The 21,336-nt window shown below is 43.7% G+C and overlaps 1 protein-coding gene across 1 annotated transcript in view; it reads right to left on the bottom strand.

The window, feature by feature from the left end:
* Ube2h (ubiquitin-conjugating enzyme E2H) overlaps positions 1 to 20,393 on the bottom strand; it is a 93,179-nt gene extending 72,786 nt beyond the window's left edge. Inside the window, exon 1 of the mRNA XM_013036425.1 lies at positions 19,918 to 20,393. Coding sequence (XP_012891879.1) covers positions 19,918 to 19,970 — 53 coding nt within the window. The 5' untranslated portion in view covers positions 19,971 to 20,393. The remainder of the gene's footprint in view (positions 1 to 19,917) is intronic.
* Positions 20,394 to 21,336: the final 943 nt, after the last annotated feature.

Below are 21,336 nucleotides of genomic sequence, written 5' to 3'. Positions count from 1 at the left end.
ATATATATATATATATATATATATATATATATATTTTAGGGCTTGGAAGGTAGCTCAGTGGTACAATGCTTGCCCCGCATGCAGGAGGCCCTTGGTTTGATTCCTCAGCACCACATAAACAGAAAAGGCCAGAAGTGGCACTGTGGCTCAAGTGGTAGAGTGCTAGCCTTGAGCTGAAGAGCTGAGGGACAGTGCCCAGGACCAGAGTTCAAGCCCCATGACTGGCAAAATAAATAAATAAATAAATAATATATATATATTTAGTACCTTTTTTTGGGGGGGGGAGGGAGAGCCAGTACTAGGATTTAAATTGAGCCTTATGCTTGCTCAGCTTTGCTTATTGCACTACAGTTGTTACATTTCAGCCATGTCTCCAATCTGGCTTTTTGTAGGTTATTTTGGAAGTGGAGTCTTATGGGCCTTCCTGCCTGGCCTCAAACCACCATCATCTGGATCTCAAGCTCCCAAACAGGTAGAGTTACAGGTATGAGTCACTTGCATGCTTTTTTTTTTTTTTTTAAGGAGTATTGTTCACTGAAAGTGGCACTCAAATGTAAGGTGAGCAAAGGAAGCAAAGGTACAAAAGAACCAGAACTAGCTGAATTTTTGACAAGATTCCTTAGGCCAATAAGATGGCCTTAAATGCCATAAGCCTGAGAGTTAGCATCTAAGTAACAAACAGATGCTGGCATTTTAAAAGTCAAAGATCTAAAAATTCACCACTAAGATTACAAAGTCAATAAATAGCTTGTTACACATACTTTTGTTGTTGTTGGTGGTCGTGGGGCTTGAACTCTAGACCTGGGCGCTGTCCCTGAGCTCTTCAGCTCAAGGATAGTGCTCTACCACTTGAGCCACAGTGCCACTTCCGGTTTCTGATGAGTCTCATGGACTTTCTTGCCCTCGGTGGCTTTGAACCATGATCCTCAGATCTCAGCCCCCTGGATAGCTAGGATTATAAGCGTCATTACACATATTTTTGACTTATAAACTGCACAAAATCCCAGGTATCCTCAGGAATTCAGAATTGTCCTCTAAAGTCTTAAGAGAGCTTATTGCTATTATATCCATAACTAGTCAAGTATTTGCATTACCAATTTCTACCCTTTTTTAACAACCCTGAAAAGGTAGTTTAGCTTTAGCTTTTTTTTTTCTTCCAACTTTTTCTTTTTGTTCAGTTGTGGGACTTGAACTCTGGGCCTGGGCTCTACAGATCAAAGTAAGCGCTCTACGACTTGAGCCACTGAGCTACTTCCAGTTTTCTAGTTGTTTATTGGAGATAGAGTCTCATAGACTTTTCTGCCTGGACACTGGCTTTGAACCATGATCCTCAGAGCTCAGCCTTCTGCGTAGCTAGGATTACAGGTGTGAGCCACTGGCTCCCAGCTCTGTTATGAGGTTCTTAACGACTACTTTTGCAATTCATTACACATATCATCATCTTTAAACTATTACTATATACAAAAAAAATCAGCCAAATGTGAAAAGTAAATCTGTCAAGAAAATAGCTAAATTAATCCCCAAAATTTGTGCTCCTAGCTGACACCTTATTTATACATTTTTCTTCTCATGTCTTCCCATTCACAATACAGACAATGCACACAGCCTGGAGTGAAGTGTACATGGTAGGTATACTCTGCCTTTCTATACAATCAGTGTAAGAAAACAGCCTATGGTAAACATCAAGAGGCCTTATACCCCATCTTGTTTCTAAAAAAGCAGAAACCATGTGCTCTTTAGTCACAATCAAACATAGGTTTCATACAAAAGTCACAAATAGGACTGGGCATGGTAGTTCATACCTATAATCCCAGTACCTGACAGGTTAAGGCAGAAGGATCATGACTTCAAGGCCAGTGTCTTAAAAATAAACTCTCTGATAAGATTAAAGCTCTGTTATAATCAGACATGGAATTTTACTCATCTATTAGGAAGAAAACTATGTCATGTGCAGGGGAATGAACATAGAAGAAAATGTTAACTGAAGTCAGGCTCCTAAAGACAAATGGTTCGTGTGTTTTCTCATGTAGAAGCTAGATCTAAAATACAAACATACATTATAATAGTGGGCTCTATGCATATGCACACACACTGCTGAGGATGATATTCTTAGAAGAGGAATCCAAAAGTGTATATACTTCCTCTGAACTATATAATGAACTGTTCATCAAAATGAACACCAGGAGCTGGGCACTGATGGCTCACACCTGTAATCCTAGCTATTCAGATCTGAGGATCAAAGCTTGAAGTCAGCTTGGGCAGGAAAGTCAGTGAGACTCTTTATCTCCAATTAACTACCCAAAGAGCTTAAAGTGGAGCTGTGGCCAAGTGGTAGAGTGTCTTAAATTCAAGCCCCAGAAACACACACACACACACACACAGACACACACACACACACACACACCCCTACCTCTAAGTGAAAATGTGGGATTTTTTTTGGGGGGGGAGGGACAATGGGCACATGAATGGAGCACACACACACACACACACACCCACACACACACACACACACACCCCTACCTCTAAGTGAAAATGTGGGATTTTTTTTGGGGGGGGAGGGACAATGGGCACATGAATGGAGGAAGAGTGAGTAAAATGCAGTCATTGTATTCAACGTACATTCTGTAAAAAATGAACTACATAACTTAAGGGTAGGGCTAGGAGAGGGAATAAGGGAGAACAATGGAAGGGGTGACAGTGATCAAAATGTACTGCATTTATAATCTGACTTATGAAATTGTAACCTCTTTGTACAACTACTTAATAAAATTATATATCTCTGGAGAGTAGGGCATCAGTGGCTCATGCCAGTGATCTTAGCTACTTGGTTAGGAAGTTGAGACTGGAGGACTGAAGTTCAGAGACATTCAAAACAAGAAAGTCCATGATACTCATCTCCATTTAGCTACCCCCCAAAAAAGCCAGTAGGAAGAATGACTGGCCCTGACTAAGCACAAGCCCCAGAACCAGTAGCCCGCCCCCCAAAAAAAGTCAGGAGAGGACTCAAAGATACAGGGTAAAATATTTAAATGCTCAAATATTAATCTGTTTTAAATGTTTAACAAGATACTATCCATGCTGGGCACCGGTGGCTCATGCCGTAATCCTAGCTAAAGGCTGAGATCTGAGGATCACGGCTCAAAGCTAGCCCGGCAGGAAAGTCCATGAGACTCTTAGTTCCAATAAACCACTAGAAAACCGGAAGTGGCACTGTGACTCAAGTAGTAGAGTGCTCACCTTAAGCTGAAGAGCTCACCTTAAGCTGAAGAGCGCAGGGACAGCGCCCAAGCCCAGAGTTCAAGCCCCATGACCAATAACAACAACAAAAAGATACTATTCTGCTATTTTGGGAATACCTTAGTTTACCTTCTGAAAAGCAAAATACAAATTTCAGTTATCAAATACATAAAATTCTGTAAGGAATAACATGTTGCCATTCTATCTTGACAAAAGTTCTCACAAATATACAGGGCTTATTTCATTTTAAAAATTATTGACAGGGGGCTGGGAAGGTGGCTCAGTGGTAGAGCACTTGCCTTGCATGCTCGAGGCCCTGGGTTCGATTCCTCAGCACCACATAAGAAAAAAGCCGGAAGTGGCGCGGTGGCTCAAGTGGTAGAGCGCTAGCCTTGAGCTGAAGAGCTGAGGGACAGCGCCCAGGCCCAGAGTTCAGGCTCCACGACCGGACCCAAAAAAAAATTATTGACAGAAACTGAAAAAAAATGACAGGGCTCGTACAATTCAAACACCTCAAGAATATAAGATGCAACACATGATCAAATATACATTGTAAAGAGCTAACAAACTCTAATATCAAACTACTAAGTATGGGGGACAGGGGGAGGCTGGGAAGGGATGGGAAGGGGAAACAAAGGAGGAGGCTACAATGCTTGATAAGAAATGTACTCATTATCTTGCCCATGTAATTATAACCCCTCTGTACAGTATTTTCACAATAAAAAATAAATTAAAAAAACCCAAAAAACTACTAATGACAAGCACCAATGGTTCAAACTATAATCCAAGCTACTCAAAAGGCTGAGATCTAAGAATAGTGGTTAGAAGCCAGCCTAAGCAGAAAGTCTGTGAGACTTATATCTCTACTAAAAAGCTGGAAATGGAGTTGTGGCTCAAATGGCACAAAGCCGGAAGTGGTGCTGTGGGTTAAATGGTAGAGTGCTAGCCTTGAGCAAAAAGTAGCTCAGGGACAGCGTCCAGGCCCTAAGTTCAAGCCCCAGAACTGGCAAAAAACAAACAAACAAAAAACAAAAAACACAACTAACACCACCACCACCACAAACAGCAACAACAACAACAAAAACCCATGTTTCTATATCCTGGAATTCGTATTTTAAATGATCAGAGGCATTATGCCTGGCTAATTGGAGGTAAGACTTTTCTGCCCAGGTTGACGTCCAACCTTGATCCTCTATCTCAGCCTCTTGAGTAGCTAGTATTACTGATATGAGCCATTGATGTATGGCTTACTGTGATGTTTCAAACTGAAATCATGGGCGGGGAAGGTGGTTCAGTAGTAGAGTGCTTGCCTTGCATGCATGAGGCCCTGGGTTCGATTCCTCAACACCACATAAGCAGAAAAAGCTGGAAGTGGCGCTGTGGCTCAAGTGGTAAGCACTAACCTTGAGCTGAAGAGCTGAGGGACAGGGCCCAGGCCCAGAGTTCAGGCCCCATGACCAGCAAAAAAAGAAAAAAATCATATTAAGTGAAGTAAGCCAGACCCAAAGACCCATGGTTTCCCTCATTTGCAATAACTAGTACACGTCCAGGATAATTTTACCAGACGAGCAGAAAAAGCTCAAAAGCTATGTACATATGACCATATAAGAAGAGGCTAGGTGAAAGAACCCCAAGATATGAACACAAGAGGCCTTTCCTTGTTGTTGTTTTTTTAAATGTACTATGTGACTTTTTTTTGTTTCCTTTGTATGTTCTTCCCCCTATGTTATATCCCCTGCTGTCACTGTACTTGATTTTGGTACCCTGCATCTTGTATATATTTGTCTATTTGTGGAGGGGAAGGGGAATAACAAAACTCTGAAATAAGGACACAGGATGACCATTGTAACAATGATACCCACAAGACAGTATACTAGAATTCAACTTTACAACTTTGTGGGGGTGAGGGGAGAGTAAGGGAGGTGGGGGAGGGAAGGGATAGTGGGAGAACAACAAGGGAAGGGGTAACAATGCCCGACCAGATATGTCCTCATTCCCTTACTCATGTAACTGTAATCCCTCTGTACAGCGTCTTTACAATAAACTTAAAAAAAAAAAGTCTCGCAGACTTTCCTGTACGGGCTGGCTTTGACCCATGATCCTCAGATCTCAGCCTCCTGAGTAGCTAGGATTACAGACATGAGCTTCCAGTGCCCTGCTTACTGTAACGCTTATAGTCATAAATATACCTAATTAACTGAGACATTAGGCTATGTTTTAAGTCTAGTTCTCAAATAACAAACTGACTACTAACTAGTAAAACTGATTTTATAAGTAACAGATGAAAAATGGTTTCCTTATTTTAGCCTTGGTTTCTTTTTCTAATAATAATATAAATAAAGTTTCCAGCGGGTGCTGGTAACTCAAGCCTACAATCCTGGAGGCTGAGATCTGAGGATCACCATTCAAAACCACCACCCCTCATGCAGAAGGAAAATCTAATTAATCACCAATTAATCATCAAAAAACCAGAGTGGCACTATGGCTCTAAGTGACAAAGTGCTAGCCTTGAGCAAAAGAGCTCAGTTCAAGCCCCACAAATGACCTCCCCACAGGCTCCACCCCGCCCCACTGCAAAAAAAAGCATACCAGTCATATATATTTTCTAGTTCTATTTAAAAGACAATTTCAAATTCTAAATTCAATTAAGCAAACAGAATATCATATGTTTCTGTCAATTAAGACTTACTGTAAGGGCTGGGAATGTGGCTTAGTAGTAGAGTGCTTGCCTTGTACGCCATGAGGCCAGGGTTCGACTCCTCAGCACCACATAAGCAGAAAGAGCTGGAAGTGGTGCTGTGGCTCAAGTGATAGAGTGCTAGCCTTGAGCTGAAGAGCTGAGGGACAGCGCCCAGGCCCAGAGTTCAGGCCCCACAACTGACAAAAAAAAAAAAAAGGGGAGGGGGAGACTGGAATGTATGCAGCTCTGAGCAAAGAAAGCTGACCAAGAGCTTAGGGCCCTGTGTTTAAGCACCAGTAAGGTCACAAGACCAAAACAAAAAACAACACACACGCTGTTTTTGTTTAGGCGCTAGGAAACACACACACACAAACACACACAGTTTTTGTTTAGGCGCTAGGAATCCCACAAACACTCTACCACTGAGCTGCATCCCCAGCTTACACACACACACACACACACACACACACACACACACACACAGTTTTGTTTAGGCGCTAGGAATCCCACAAACACTCTACCACTGAGCTGCATCCCCAGCTTACACACACACACACACACACACACGCTGTTTTTGTTTAGGCGCTAGGAATCCCACAAACACTCTACCACTGAGCTGCATCCCCAGCTTAGACATGGCATTTCATTAGTCATTCTTTCAGTTACAAGGTGCAAAAGGAGCAAAAGGAGTAAGCTCTCCTAGATAGGGGCACTCCCTTTTACCTTATCTGAAGGGAACACTGTGGGATACTGGATGATGGAGAGTCCTAGAGTTTCTTCCCTGAGTTCTCATGAGAATATAAAATTTTAGTCTACAGTTTCAAAACAAAAAACAGTGAATGTACAAAACTAAATTATGTGCCAAGTTCTACTGTGCCTGATTCATTGACACAGTTATGGTAAAGTTAGGTCATGCTTGCTGTTTTTCCATTCAGAGTACACATATCAAAGTTGTAAGCTATATATATATTTTTTTTTCAGCATAAGTTCAAGTTTTATATGTAACAGCTAAACAGCACAAAGTAAAATGGACCAAGTATATTTTTAAAACTCTTAGAGAAAAAGATTTGGCTTTGTGATTACTTTTAATTAAACTTGAATATAAGATAATATAGAGTATATGGAAATAACTTCTCTCCAAAGACTTATTTGTATGTATGATTAAAAGTACTTGTCTGTCAGTGAATTTGACTGTCTTGCTTAACTCCTAGGAATCAAAGTGGCAGATAAAGGTGCTGAGGGTATAGTCCAGGAGTAAAGCAAAGGCTTGGTATGTTCAAGGCTCTGGGTTAGAACCCATATATGTTTTCAAGTATACAGACTTGAAAACATATATGAAAATGAAATTAGACAGGGTACTGTTGGCTTACACCTGTAATCCTAGCTACTTAGGAGGCTGAGATCTAGGGATTGATGTTCAAGGTCAACCCAGGCAGGGAAGTCCCTGAGACTCTTATCTTCAATTAGCCACCAGAAAATCGAAGTAGAGCTGTGGCTCAAAGTAGTAGAGCACTAGCCTTGAACAAAAGAATTTAGGGACAGTGCCCAGGCACTGAGTTCAAGCCCCATTAGAAAGAAAAGAGGGGGAAGGGGGAGGCTGGGAAGGGATGTGAAGGGTAAACAAAAGGAGGAGGCTGCAATGCTTGGTAAGAAATGTACGCATTATCCTGCCCATGTAACTGTAACCCCTCTGTACAGTATCTTCACAAATAAAATAAAAAACTTGAAAAAAAAAGAAAGGAAAGAAATCGAGTGAGGAAAGAAGCGAGGAAGAAGCAAGGAAAGGAAGGAAATTAAATCAGTATGTATGAACTACCAGTATAGTCCTCCTAATACAGCATGATAGGTACAAATGTAAGTAAATCTCAACTAGGAGAAAAATCACATTAATTACTCAGAGAGAGAAAGATATGATTACACCCAAGTAGCTGAGGAGCAGGTGGGTTATGAGTTTAAGGTCGGCTTAGACTACACATACTACAAATACACACTTAAAAAAAAAAGCCAGGTGCCAATGACTTATACCTATACTCAAGAGACTGATACCTGAGGATCATAGTTTGTAGCCAGCCTGGGCAGGAAAGTCCGTGACTCTTATCTCTAATGAATTACTTAAAAGAGGGAGATAAAAAGAGGGAGAAGTAGAGCTGACTCAACTAGGGGGCTGAGAAGGTGGCTCAGCGGTAGAGTGCTTGCCTTGCATTCCTGAGGCCCTGGATTCGATTCCTCGGCACAACATAAGCAAAAAGAAAAAAGCCAGAAGTGGTGCTGTGGCTCAAGTGGTAGAGCGCTAGCCTTGAGCTGAAGAGCTGAGGGACAGCGCCCAGGCCCAGAGTTCAGGCCAGACAACCGGACCCAAAAAACAAACAAAGTTAAACTAGGAATCGGAGCTTTAGGAGCATATTTTCAATGGAATTTCTTTAAAACTGCAATAACAGCTTGATGTTAGTTGTACTTGGGTATCAAATAAGACTATCATCAATAAGTTACATTCAAGCTATATATTAAACTTAAGACTGGGGATGGTAACCTGTATCTGTAAAACCAACACTTGGAAGCTGAGATAGGCAAGATTTCAAGGCCTGTCTCAAAACAAAAAATTAAACATATATTTAACATATGATCCAATTATTTCTTTACCCAGTTATTTCAGCTTAACCCAAACATCATCAATATCTAGAGACTAATTCATAACTGGGTACAGTGATTCACACTTATACTTTCTGCCACTTGGGAGAGAACCAGACAATTGAAGGTTAAGGCCAACCTGAGCAAAAAGTTTACAAGATACTATCTCAAAAAATAAGCCAAAGTGGTATTGTGGTTCAAGAGGTGGAGTGCTCGCCTTGAGCTGAAGAGTGCTCGCCTTGAGCTGAAGAGTGCAGGGACAGTGCCCAGGCCCAGAGTTCAAGCACCATGACCAACAAAATAATAACAATAATAATATTTCCTCTTCTTTATGAGGCTGGGAAGGTGGCTCAGGGGTAGAGTGCTTGCCTTGCATGCATGAGGCCCTAGGTTCTATACCTCAGTACCACATAAATACCATAAGCAGAAAAAGCTGGAAGTAGGATTGAGGCTCAAGTGGTAGAGCAAAAAAATCTAAGGGTCAGTACCCCAACCCTGAGTTCAAGCCCCAGTATCCCAGTACTAATACACATACACACAGGCACATGCACATACACACATAAAACCAGCTTTTGGGGAAGATGAATGTGTTCTGTATCTTGATTATGGTGGCAGACTTCATGCATGATTGTGCAGTAACATTAGAACTTATAAATCTAGGGCTGGGAAGGGCTTAGTGGTAGAGTGCTTGCCTAGCATGCATGAAGCTCTGGGTTCCATTCCTCAGTACCACATAAACAGAAAAAGCCAGAAATGGCACTGTTACTCAAGTAGTAGAGTGCTTGCCTTGAGCAAAAGAAGCCCGGGTTCTGAAGAAGAGAGAGGAGAGGGGAGGGAAGAGAAGGGCAGGAGGGAAGGATTCAAAATACTAATTCTATAGTATTTTGCAGTCAGTCACATCTACGTACTTACAAATGTGACATATTTCACCTACCAACTAATAGTGGGCTCTCTGACAAGTACAAAAGTATGCCTAATTTGAGGTCCACCATTATCATAAACAAAAATGCATGAATATTTAAAAAAAAATCAGAGCTCTTTTTTTGGGGGGGAGGTCTGGTCGTGGGGCCTGAACTCTGGGCCTGGGCGCTGTCCCTCAGCTCAAGTCTAGCTCTCTACCACTTGAGCCACAGCACCACTTCCAGCTTTTTTCTTTTTGCTTATGTGGTGCCGAGGAATCGAACCCAAGGCCTCAGGCATGCAAGGCACTCTACCACTGAGCCACCTTCCCAGCCCGAGAGCATTTTTTAACCACTACGCCAGACTGTTTCAGGGCCAAAATGATACTAATACAGCCCAACACAATGACAGCCCAACACAATGACAGCACAATACAAAATGACAGTTAAGTATGCCCTAACATCTTTTTTTTCCAGTGCTAGGGATCTAACACAGAGTTTTGGAACATGCTGTAAGGATTCATTCAGTGACTGGTCCTTGTAATCTGCACATACCCCATATATGTATTTTTTTATTAAATTTTTTTTGTACTGGTCCCAGGACCAGTTTTTCTGTGTGTCAGTCCTGGGCTTGAACTCAGCCTGGGTGTTGTTCCTCAGCTCTTCAGCTCAAGGCTAGTTCTCTACCACTTGAGCCACAGCGCCACTTCCAGTTTTCTGGTAGTTAATTGGAGATAAGAGTCTCACGGAGGGGCTGGGAAAGTAGTTCAATGGTAGAGTGCTTGGCTTGCATGCATGAGGCCCTGGGTTCGATTCCTCAGCACCACATAAGCAAAAAGAAAAAAGCCGGAAGTGGCACTGTGGCTCAAGTGGTAGAGCGCTAGCCTTGAGCTGAAGAGCTGAGGGACAGCGCCCAGGCCCAGAGTTCAGACCCCACAACCAACCAAAAAAAAAAAGTGTCTCACGGGCTTTCCTGCCCAGGCTGGCTCCAAACTGCAATCCTCAGACCTTGCCTCCATACTAGTTAGGATTACAGGCATGAGCCACCGGTGCTCAGCTCTGTAGAAGATTTTAATTTCAATTTTATTCATTAGAGAAAAATGGTAAAAAAAAAAAATCAACGTAGGATGGCATATTATAGGAGCTATGGCATTGTGCATACTAGACAAAGCACTCTACCACTGAGCTGCAGCCAGTGGGGTCTTAAACTCAGGGCCTCGGCACTGTCCCTGAGCTTCTCTTGCTAGAAGGTTAGTACTCTACCACTTGAGCCACAGTACCACTTCTGGCCTTTTCTGTTTATGTGGTACTAAGGAATGGAACCCAGGGCTTCATGCTTGCTAGGTAAGCATTTTACTACTAAGCTTTATTCCCAGCCCAGTCAGTGATTTTTATTTTGAGTTTTTTGTTGTTCTCTTGTTTGTTGAATTTTTGGGAGGAAGAAGAGGTAAACTCAGGGTCTTATGCTTGCTAAGTAGGCATTCTAGCCTATTTGATTTTTTTACTTTCAAAGTCTGGACCACAACTCTACTTACACTTCCCACTTAGCTGGGATGATAGTGCATGCAACAGTACCCAGCTTTTCATTGAGTGAGGTGAGATTCCACAATCGTTTTACCTTGACCGGTCTCAAACTGCAATCCTTCCCCTCTCAGCCTAGGTAGCTAGGATCACAGGCATGCACACCTGACTCTGAGACATTAGTTTTTTGATATACCTCTTAATATAGCACAGACTGGCCTCAAACTTGTGTGATCATTCTGTCTCCACCTCTCAAGTGCTGAAATTGTAGATGTGAAGCACCACAACCAATTTTGTCTTGAGTTTTTGTGTGTATATGTGTGTTCCAGACCTGGGGCTTAAAGTCAGGGTCTGGGCACTGTCCCAAGACAGTGCTCAAGGCTAGTGCTGTAACACTTGAGCTCCACTTCTAGGTTTTTGGTGGTTAGAGATAAATCTCATAGATTTTTTCTTGCTTGCCTGCCTTAGAACTGCAATCCTGAGATCTCAGCCTCCTGAGTAGCTAGGATTACAGAGCCAACAGTATCCAGCATTGTTGGAACTTTTTAACTAGGAAAAACAGTTGCAAAATATTAAGCACTCTATGCTGGGCACTGGTAGTTCACGCCTATAATCCTAGCTACTCAGGAGGCTGACACCTGAGAATCACGGTTCAAAGCCAGCCCGGACAGGAAAGCCCATAAAACTCTTTATCTCTAATAAACCACTAAAAAACCAGAAGTGGTGCTGTGGCTCAAGCAGCAGAGCACTCACCTTGAGCTGAAGAGCTCAAGGACAGTGCCCAAGCCCAGAGTTCAAGCCCCATGACCGACAAAAATAAATAATAAATAAAGCACTCTAGACATTCACACACAGTGAGACCAAAAAAGGACTCTTTTTTTTTTTTTTTTTGGCCAGTCCTGGGGCTTGAACTCAGGGCCTGGGCTGTCCCTGAGCCTCTGTTTATGTGGTACTGAGGAATTCAACCCAGGGCTTCATGCATGCTGGACAAGCACTATACCACTAAGCCACATTCCCAGCCCCAAAGGATATTCTCAGAAGAACACAAAGGTACAATGCCTATATGCATCTGATCATATAAAACAATACTTATTGAAATGAACTTCAGGAAATGAAAACAAGAGGTTTTTTTCTTTGTTGCTGGTTTTTGGGGTTTTTTTTTGTTGTTGTTGTTGTTTTGCCTTGTATATCTGTCTTTGGGAGGATAAGGGGGACACAGATATGGAGGGATGAAGAGTGAAAAATGCAACAGTGAGACTCACTAGACACTATGCTGAAAATGAACTTGTGGGTAGGGACAGGAGGGAAAAACTGGGATAAAGCAAGGGAAGGGATATCATTGTCCAAGAAGAAATGTACTCTTAACCAGGTGCTGGTGGCTCATGCCTATATCCTAGCTACTCAGGAGGCTGAGATCTAAGGATCACAGTTCAAAGCCAAGCTGGGCAGCTAAGTCCATGAGACTCTTATCTCCAATTAACTACCAGAAAACCAGAAGTGGTGCTGTGGCTCAAAGTGGTAGACTCCTTGAGTGGTAGAGACTTTGAGCAGAAAAGCTTGGCCCAAGTTCAAGCCCCACAACTGACCGAAAAAAAAATCCATACCTGACTTATGTAACTGTAACCCCTCTGTACATCACTTTTATAGTAACAATAAAAAATGTAATTAGGGCCTGGGAAGGTGGCTCAGTGGTAGAGTGCTTGCCTTGCATGTATGAGGCCCTGGGTTCGATTCCTCAGCACTACATAAGCAAAAAGAAAAAAGCCAGAAGTGGCACTGTTGCTCAAGTGGTAGAGCGTTAGCCTTGAGCTGAAGAGCTGAGGGAGAGCGCCAGGCCCAGAGTTCAGGCCCCACAACCAGACCCCCCCCCCAAAAAAGTAATTAAGTAAAAATAGTGCAGGCACATATAGAATGGCCAACATTATGAAAACAATGTATTCTGGGGAGAAAAGACTAATAGACTAACAGGAAAAACACTGATATGATAGAAGTTAATTAAGACTAATGATTATTGTTGGATGCCACAGGACCAGCACAAAAAAAAAAAAAAAAGATTTTAACTGTGGTCCCTGGATCAGGAGCATTAGTATCACCTTAAAATTTCTTAGAAATGCCCTCTTCAGATCCCACTCTAGACCTCATATATTAGAGAATTGTGGGTGTAGATCAAAAGGCACTGCATCTGCCTAGCAAGCTTGAGACCCTGAGTTCAAATCCCAGAACCATGAGCCGGGCGCGCCTGTGGCTCATGGAAGTGGCACTGTGGCTCAAGTGGTAGAGCGCTAGCCTTGAGCTGAAGAGCTGAGGGACAGTGCCCAGGCCCAGAGTTCAGGCCCCACAACCGGACCCAAAAAAAAAAAAAAAAAAATCCCAGAACCATCAAAAAAAAAAAAAATAAGGAAGGTGAGAGAGAGAGGAGAGAGAGGGAAAGAAAAGGAAGGAAAGAAAACTCCAGGGGTGGAAGACAGTACATCCAGGGGATTAAGATCATACTAAAATTTGAGGGGTTTGTTTTGTTTTTGGCAGTCTTGAGGCTTGAACTCATGGCCTAGGCACTGTCCCTGAGCTTATTTTGCTCAAGGCTAACCACCACTTGAGCCACAGTGCCACTTGCTGTTTTTTCTGGTTATGTGGTACTGAGGAGTGGAACACAGGACTTCGTGCATGCTAGGCAAACACTCTACCACTAAGCCACATTCCTAGCTATTATTTAAAAGACAGGGTTATGAGTGACTCCCCCCATTTTTGCAACCTATATTTTCCTTAATTATCTTATTACTTTCATAATCCAACTCTTTTCATTAAATAGTTTATAAGGACAAACTGTAGATGTACAGGTAAAAAGCTGTTACACTATAAACAAGCACTGTAATGTGAAGTCTGATTGTACATCTAAAAAATTCAATGGTCCAGGAAAGATGGGAGGGAAAAACTGGGAGACTGAGGGAAAGTTCACAATGAAATGTACTCTTTAGGAGCTCCAATTGTGCAATCAGTTAGCGCACAGTACTTATAAGAAATGTACTCTTTACCTGACTTATGTAACTGTAAACCCCTCTGTATATCACCTTCATAATAATTTTTAAAATTTTTAATTCATAATTTTAAAAAATTAATAGTTTGTGAAACTATTAAATTTGTGAACACCATGATACCAAATTTAAATACATGTTTGTATTGTATGTATGTATAAACAGCAATCAAGGTGCTAGGGCAAACTGCAACATTAGCAAAACCAACAAACATAGGTTGGTTTAACACATATACTCAAATAGGAAAAGGGACCTTTATGGGTCACAACTGTTAAAGATTTGTTTCCCTTAAAAGCTGAATCTTTAGACTGTTATGTAATTTACTAGAACTGCATTACAGGATTCAGATGTTCTAAAGCTGTGAATGCTTACCCATGTAAGTTCCTGCTTAACCAAAGTAAGTACCAGTTTGTTATATCTGTCACCAAAATCTAGGCAGGGAAGAAGACAAATTCAGAACACTGGGTATTCTAGGGCTGGGAAGGTGGCTCAGTGGTAGATCGCTTGCCTTGCATGACTGAGGCCCTGGGTTCGATTCCTCAGCACCACATAAGCAAAAAGAAAAAAGCCAGAAGTGGTGCTGTGGCTCAAGAGGTAGAGAGCTAGCCATGAGCTAAAGAGCTGAGGGACAGCGCCCAGGCCCAGAGTTCAGGCCCCACGACCGGACCCCCCAAAAAAAATTAACAGAATACTGGGTATTCTGAAAATTTTTAGCTTTTGCTTAAAGACCATAAAAACTGTTCCAACTTTCATCTCACCAACTCACTAAGAGAAGCCACAGGAAATAAAAAGCAAACCACAGGTTTCCAATCTTCATTGGAGCCAGTTAAAAAAAGAGATTGCCTACATTTTCAGCACAAATTAAAGAGTAACAAAGACTAACTTGGGGATAGAATAACTACTGATTAACTGCAAAATGCTAAAGTTGAAATCAAAGACAAATGGCTACACATTTCATTTTTTTGTTGTTTTTAATTTTTTAAGGAAGTTCAGATTCCCTATATGTATCCCCCACGTAAATTTACTATTAAACTTTTCTCTTTCTCTCTTTTTTTTGCTCATGGGGCTTGAACTCTGGGCCTGGGCGTTGTCCCTGAGCTCTTCAGCTCAAGGCTAGCGCTCTACCACTTGAGCCACAGAGCCACTTCTGGTTTTCTGGTGGTTAATTGGAGATAAGAGTCTCTTGGCCTTTCCTGCCCTGGCTTTGAACCGAGATCCTTAGATCTCAGCCTCCTGAGTAGTTAGGATTACAGGCCTGAGCCACCGGCGCCCAGCTTCTATTTTTTAAATTTAATTCTGAAAGTAAACACTAGTTATTCAAAAAGCAAGTTGAGCCTGGCACCAGTGGCTCAGGCCTGTAATCCTAACTACTCAGGAGGCTGAGATCTAAGGATCTCGGTTCAAAGCCAGCACGGGCAGGAAAGGCCAAGAGACTCTTATCTCCAATTAACCACCAGAAAACCAGAAGTGGCTCTGTGGCTCAAGTGGTAGAGAGCTAGCCTTGAGCTGAAGAGCTCAGAGACAACGCCCAGGCCCAGAGTTCAAGCCCCATGACCAACAACAAAACAAAAAAAAAAGGCCAGGTGATCCATATAGTGCTGACCCATAAAGATTGTCCTTTCTGATTAAAAAAAAAATCAATTTCATAACCACCATGACCACCCACACTGTTTTTTTACTACTAAACCACAATACCAAGCAGGTGCACAAAAATTGAAGTATTTGAACATTTTACATAAACCTCTACAACCCTAAAGCAGCTACCAGCATTCTGTAAAATTCACTCCTGCTGTTAATGAGTAGACTGTAAATGCCCCTCCCTTTCCACCAGAGTTGAATCTTCTCTGAGAGCTTATATTTCTATACCTTTGAACTCAGCTGAAATACATTTAAAGAGGTAGGTCTTGGGGCTGGGAAGGTGGCTCAGTGGTAGAGCACTTGCCTTGCAAGCTCGAGGCCCTGAGGTCGATTCCTCAGCACCACATAAGAAAAAAGCCAGAAGTGGCGCTGTGTGGCTCAAGTGGTAGAGCGCTAGCCTTGAGCTGGAGTTGAGGGACAGCGCCCAGGCCCAGAGTTCAGGCCCCACGATCGGACCCCCCCCAAAAAAAAGAGGTAGGTCTTGCTTTGTTACTAGACTACCCATGAAAGACAATCTTTGAACGTATTTGGGATAGGTTGTTTCAAATCTCCACCAAAAACAAATATGATATATGCCAAATCTCCATTATGATCAGACCCACTTCTCTGGTTTTTCTGAACAGTTCTTGAATCTAACAGATCGGGTTTTTCTTTACACTTTGAAAATACACTTGGTCAGTAGAGCTTCTCAGGCCTCCCCAACCCCCACCTCTTTTGTATGTAAACACACTCTAGTCACACACACACTCCATCAGCTGTTTGGTAGCTCCACCCCTCCTCCTTTTCCGGGTAGTAACAGAGCGGCCAATGAACTGCGAGGAGCTGTGCCTGCGGCCTTTTGCCTGCATACGCTTTTCCAAAACAAGCAGCTCTAGCCTTCAGCTGAGGCCACTGGTTCTCAGATAAAAGGATCACCAGAACTGTGCAACAGGGTGAGACGAGTAACCCCCACCAACAAGGAAGCCTGTGTAATCTGAGCTGTTTGTTCCTCCACTAGGGAGAACTTAAACTGATATTCCTTTAGGGCAAATCACGCTTTAAGGTCACCAGAGTCCCAATTCTCAGACAATCTAAATAATCAGGGGGTAGGAGATGGAAGCCTCAGAGGCTGGTTATCTTGTTATTGCAGACTATCCATCTATCTGACTTTGCAAAACAAATGGCTGCACTATCTGCCACAGGATTTGGGCTACCAGTTCAGTTTTCTGATTGGGACACATTCCTTCAGTGTCCAAAAGTCATGTAAATCAGTTTCTAGGCTTCTGGTGAGGTTTGCACAACCCTTAGCTAAGGAACAGAAGAGAAACAATGAATGAGTCAGAGTTTCAGAGCATAATCGCCCAGCAGATTATTAAGTGCATCAGTGCAAAACACTCACTCCCTGCCTAACTTGGGAGTCAGCCCTCTTCCTACCAACCCATCACAAAAGAACTATCACAGACAACAACCAGTGTCTGGAAAGAACCTAGCAAGGTGGTGTAAGGCAGCAGCCAATTAGTTACACATCCTCTTCTCTCCCTACCCCCATACCGCTACTTTCCTACTATACAGATTCCCTGCCAGGCTGTAAATCGTGGTGGTATAATTACGCCCAGGAGACAGGCAAAAATGGGCTGAAACAGGAGATTGCAATGAAGGCAGCTATCAGCCTCCACACCAAGGAAATCATCAAGGGGCAATGAGGGGCAAGAAGTACAGTACATTCCTTCAGACCTTTCCTTCCCACTTTTTCTCTACCATATTTCATTCTTAACCCTCAGCCCCGTCATACAATTGTACTCATTTCAGTAGTAGGTTGGGGGATTTTCCCTTAAATTTTTAATTAAGTATACCTTACTCAAAAACTGTGAGCTCCATTTGGGCGTGCTGATGTGAATTCAACTGAGAAATGAGGCCACAAAATCTCTGTCTCACAATAGACACACACACACAAAAGGGAATCTGAAATTTTTAACTTCTAAACTACCCTAGACCAGAAAATAACAAACACTAAACAAAAAGATAACCTCTTGCTTTCAAAACCCGACTGTTATTCTCCTGTCTCAGAGATCTCCAATTTTAAAGCGCCTCTGCTTTCTTTTGTCAGCACGAAGGAAGGTGGGGAAAGAACAGAAGGCCAATGCATCTTTGCCTTTCTTCATCTTCTACTAAAAATAAGCTATGAAATAAGCCACTCAGGGGGAGGGAAAAAAAGACATCCTGCTGTTCTTTGTCTGTTTTCCTCTCCTTCTCCACACACACACCCCACACCCCGAGTCCTAAAGCAGTAATCATTTTAGATGCCACAACTACTAAATGAACAAAAGGCACTGCATGGAAAAGGCATCAGGTCAAGTTAGGCCTCACTCTTTATCCTCGATCGCTTAGAAATTTATGTATGTATGTAATTTGAAGACCTGACATCAATCAAAAACAGCTGGAATTCTCTCCCCTCCCTCCATCCCAATTATACATTAAGGAGAAATTTGCATTAGGTGTGAAGTAACTCTCAATTCAAGATAAAAATAACTCACAAGTCTGCCACCATGTCATTTACTAGTTTCTAAACAAAAATAAATCCCCAAACTGCTTTGTCTAAAATGTACAGTTACAAGTTTTCCTGCAACCTCATGAAAAGTCCACATTACTGGCATCATTCACCCATTTATAAAACAATCACAGCCACAAACAGCTCATAGGACTTGATTTCACTTGTGCCTAGATAAGTAACTTGCTTCTCACTGATTCCTATTCCCCCCCCACACACACACACACAAAATCCTAAACTTACAAGTTTTTCTACTATTCTTAATTTCTAGCCAAGTTTTCCCTCAGTAGGAAAACACTTTATTATTCCTGAAAAGATTATGGGGAAAAAAAATCTCTTGCCCAGGCAACTGCCCTCCCATCCCCCATTTTTCAAACTGTATGCAAAAACTACTTTTTAAAAACTTCAGTAAATTCAGAATATCTGACAATCATCTTTGATCTCTACAAAAAGCTACAACAGTCAATCAAAACCGGTAGGTAACAAATAAAAGAAAGAATTCACCTGAAGAATCTAGCCAAACAACTTGAGTTATATAAACAAAACCCTGCAACAGGGGGAAATGGTTGGGGGATGGGGGTGAAGCAGAAAAAGAAACAGGAGACAGGACTTTTTTTAAACAGCCTTTCACACACTTCACCCCTCTTACCCCCACTACCCCGACTCTCCAGGGATTAGCTATTCAGAACACCGAGATCCTCCCACCCCCCCTCTAAATTAGCCCTCAAAAAAAAAAAAAAATCCTCGATTTGTCTCAGGAACCTTCGCGAATTTCTCTAGCTAGTCATGAAATAATCAGTCTGGACTGCAACCAAAACCACTGCCTTGAAACGACTCTTATCAGTAATAGCTTTTCCACTGCAACCTCGGTGTCTAAGTTGGGGAGAAAGGAGGGTAGAAAATAAAGGGTGTCACTTGGCAAGATCTGGGCAAACAATCCCCAAGAACCTTACCCTCACAGAGGGAGTTTTGCTTAAGTGGCTCGCACAAGGGCTATTTTGTCCGGGTGCTCGTCTTTCTCTCCTTCCTCCCAGCTGTCAGATCCACAATATGGAGGGTGGGCTGGCTGGAGGGGCCTGGGGTCCTCACTGCTTACAACTACGGGTGGGCTACGCTTTGTCAGTGCAAAGGAAAAGAAGAAGGCTCTCGGAGGAACCAGAACGCTGAGCAGGAGTCTCCGCGTTAAAGCACACAGAGCTCTTTATTAGAAGAGGGGCCCTGAGCAGAGGACTCTCTTCCTAATATAGAAAGGAATTAGGGATAAAGGAGGTCGCCTGAGTTACCCCAGTTCAAGCAGCACTGCGAGTGGAGCCAATGGGGACGGCCTCCGGAAGGGGAGAAAGGCTTCCCTCTCGGAAATTTCCACCTTGCGCCCCTAAATCCAGAGCTAGCAAACAGGAAACAGAGCCTCTGAAGACAGGCTCGGTGAGGGCACAGTGAGCCGACTCGTCCTGACCAAAAAATGAATAAATACATAAATAGGCCGTCTTGGGAGTCCAAACGTCGTGCAGAAAGTCACGGGCTCTGGGGGCACAGGAGGAGCAAAGCCACGCGTATTTCGGGGTGCTTCAGATAAAGGGGAGCCGAGAAAGGCCCCTGGTTCCTGGGAGGTGCCAAGGAGCCTCCGTTGGCACTGACGGGAGTGTCGGTCGGCCAGTGGCCTGGAGCGCCCCAGGGCCCTCGCCTGATTTCGGGGGCTTTTCAGTGCAACCCCACCCCTACGCGCGTCCCCAACTCCCCCTCCGCGAAGGATACAGCTTGACCACGTCCGTGTCCATCCGCCTCTTGCCCGGACTGGGGGATGACATGGTGTCGCCGCTGCCGCCCCGTCGCCTGCGCCGCCGCCGCCGCCTCTCTTCCTTCCTGGACCCGTCTGTCACGGGCCCCGGGCCCGGCTCTAAGGGGCCCGCGGCCGCGCCGGCTCCCCGGCGGAGGTGGCAACACCTCCGAAGTCCTGTCGGGTCTGGTCAGCCGCCGCCGCCCCCCGCACGGGGGAACACCGGGCACCGTCCGGCTGAGTGGGGGTGGGGATCCGCGGCGCCCAGCTCCGGCTGTGCTTCCGCCGCGGCCGGGGCCCGGCGCTCCTATGCGCCGCGCGACGCCCCTCCTTGCCTGGCTCTCGCTCGCTCGTCTGCTCGCCCGCTCACCCTCTCTCACCGGCTCCGAGCAGCCTCCACGACAAGCGGACGACTCCTGCTACGGTCGGCCTCTCTACCCTAGCCTCGCTCTAGGCGCCGTGACGTCACCTCTGTGACGTCATCGGAGAGGCGGGATCGCCGGCGAAAGAGGTGGAGCGCCGCCGCGGCGTGGGCTTTTTTCCCCCGGGGGGTTCTGGGAGATGTAGTTCCTCTTTCTCCAGCCCTGTCACGGCCCTCCGCCCCCTCCCCCAACCTCCTCCTCACACTTTATCGCCCAACTGCCAATGTCGTTACTATCACCATAAACGATGGTAGTAAATAATGGCAGTGCTATTACGTTTGTGCGTTTTATGTATCTCCTTCCCGCACACTGTTAAGAAAAGCTGTTGGAGATTTAGAGGAGGCCAAAGTGGCAATAACAATTTTGACAGGAATCAAAATCTGGAAATTCCCGCATCAACAGGTTCCCGGGCTCTGTTAACCTCCTTGAATGGAAAGAATTTGTTTGCAGGAATTGCAAGGCTTACTCAGAGCTTGCAAACTAGGGTTCATTACCCTCCACACACATACGAAGCTAGACTAGAGGACTGGATTCAGGCAGCCAGATGGCAGGGACTGAAATAGTTTAGTACTAACTTCCCCATTCTACAGAGTTCAAAGGAATTTGAAACTCACAACGTGAGTGATTGTTAGAAACATCCCCCCCCCCTCCATATGTTATCGTTCCGGACAAAAACTGCCCTCCAAACTCCAACCTCTTCATTCATTCATTCCTTCATTCCTCTTCATTCCTTCAGTAAATATTTGTGAAGTACTTCCTGTTTGCTCAAACTTTTGGGGGTAATGAGGACATATTATAAATGAAGATGTAATTTACACAGCCCTTTCAAAATGAATCTACACTGTCAATACCACCTGGAAACTTGTCAGAAAGGAAGCCTAGAGCTTGCCTCAGTCCTAATCAATTAGCATATGAGTTATTGAACAAGTTCCCCATGTGGTTCCTATGCCCCAGTAAAGTTTGAGAAGTTTTTTT

This window comes from Dipodomys ordii, unplaced genomic scaffold (genome assembly GCF_000151885.1).
Source record: "Dipodomys ordii isolate 6190 unplaced genomic scaffold, Dord_2.0 Scaffold285, whole genome shotgun sequence".
NCBI classification, from domain to species: Eukaryota; Metazoa; Chordata; class Mammalia; order Rodentia; family Heteromyidae; genus Dipodomys; species Dipodomys ordii.
The sequence above is the reverse complement of the archived record's forward strand: the minus strand, read 5'-3'. Positions and strand labels throughout refer to the sequence as shown.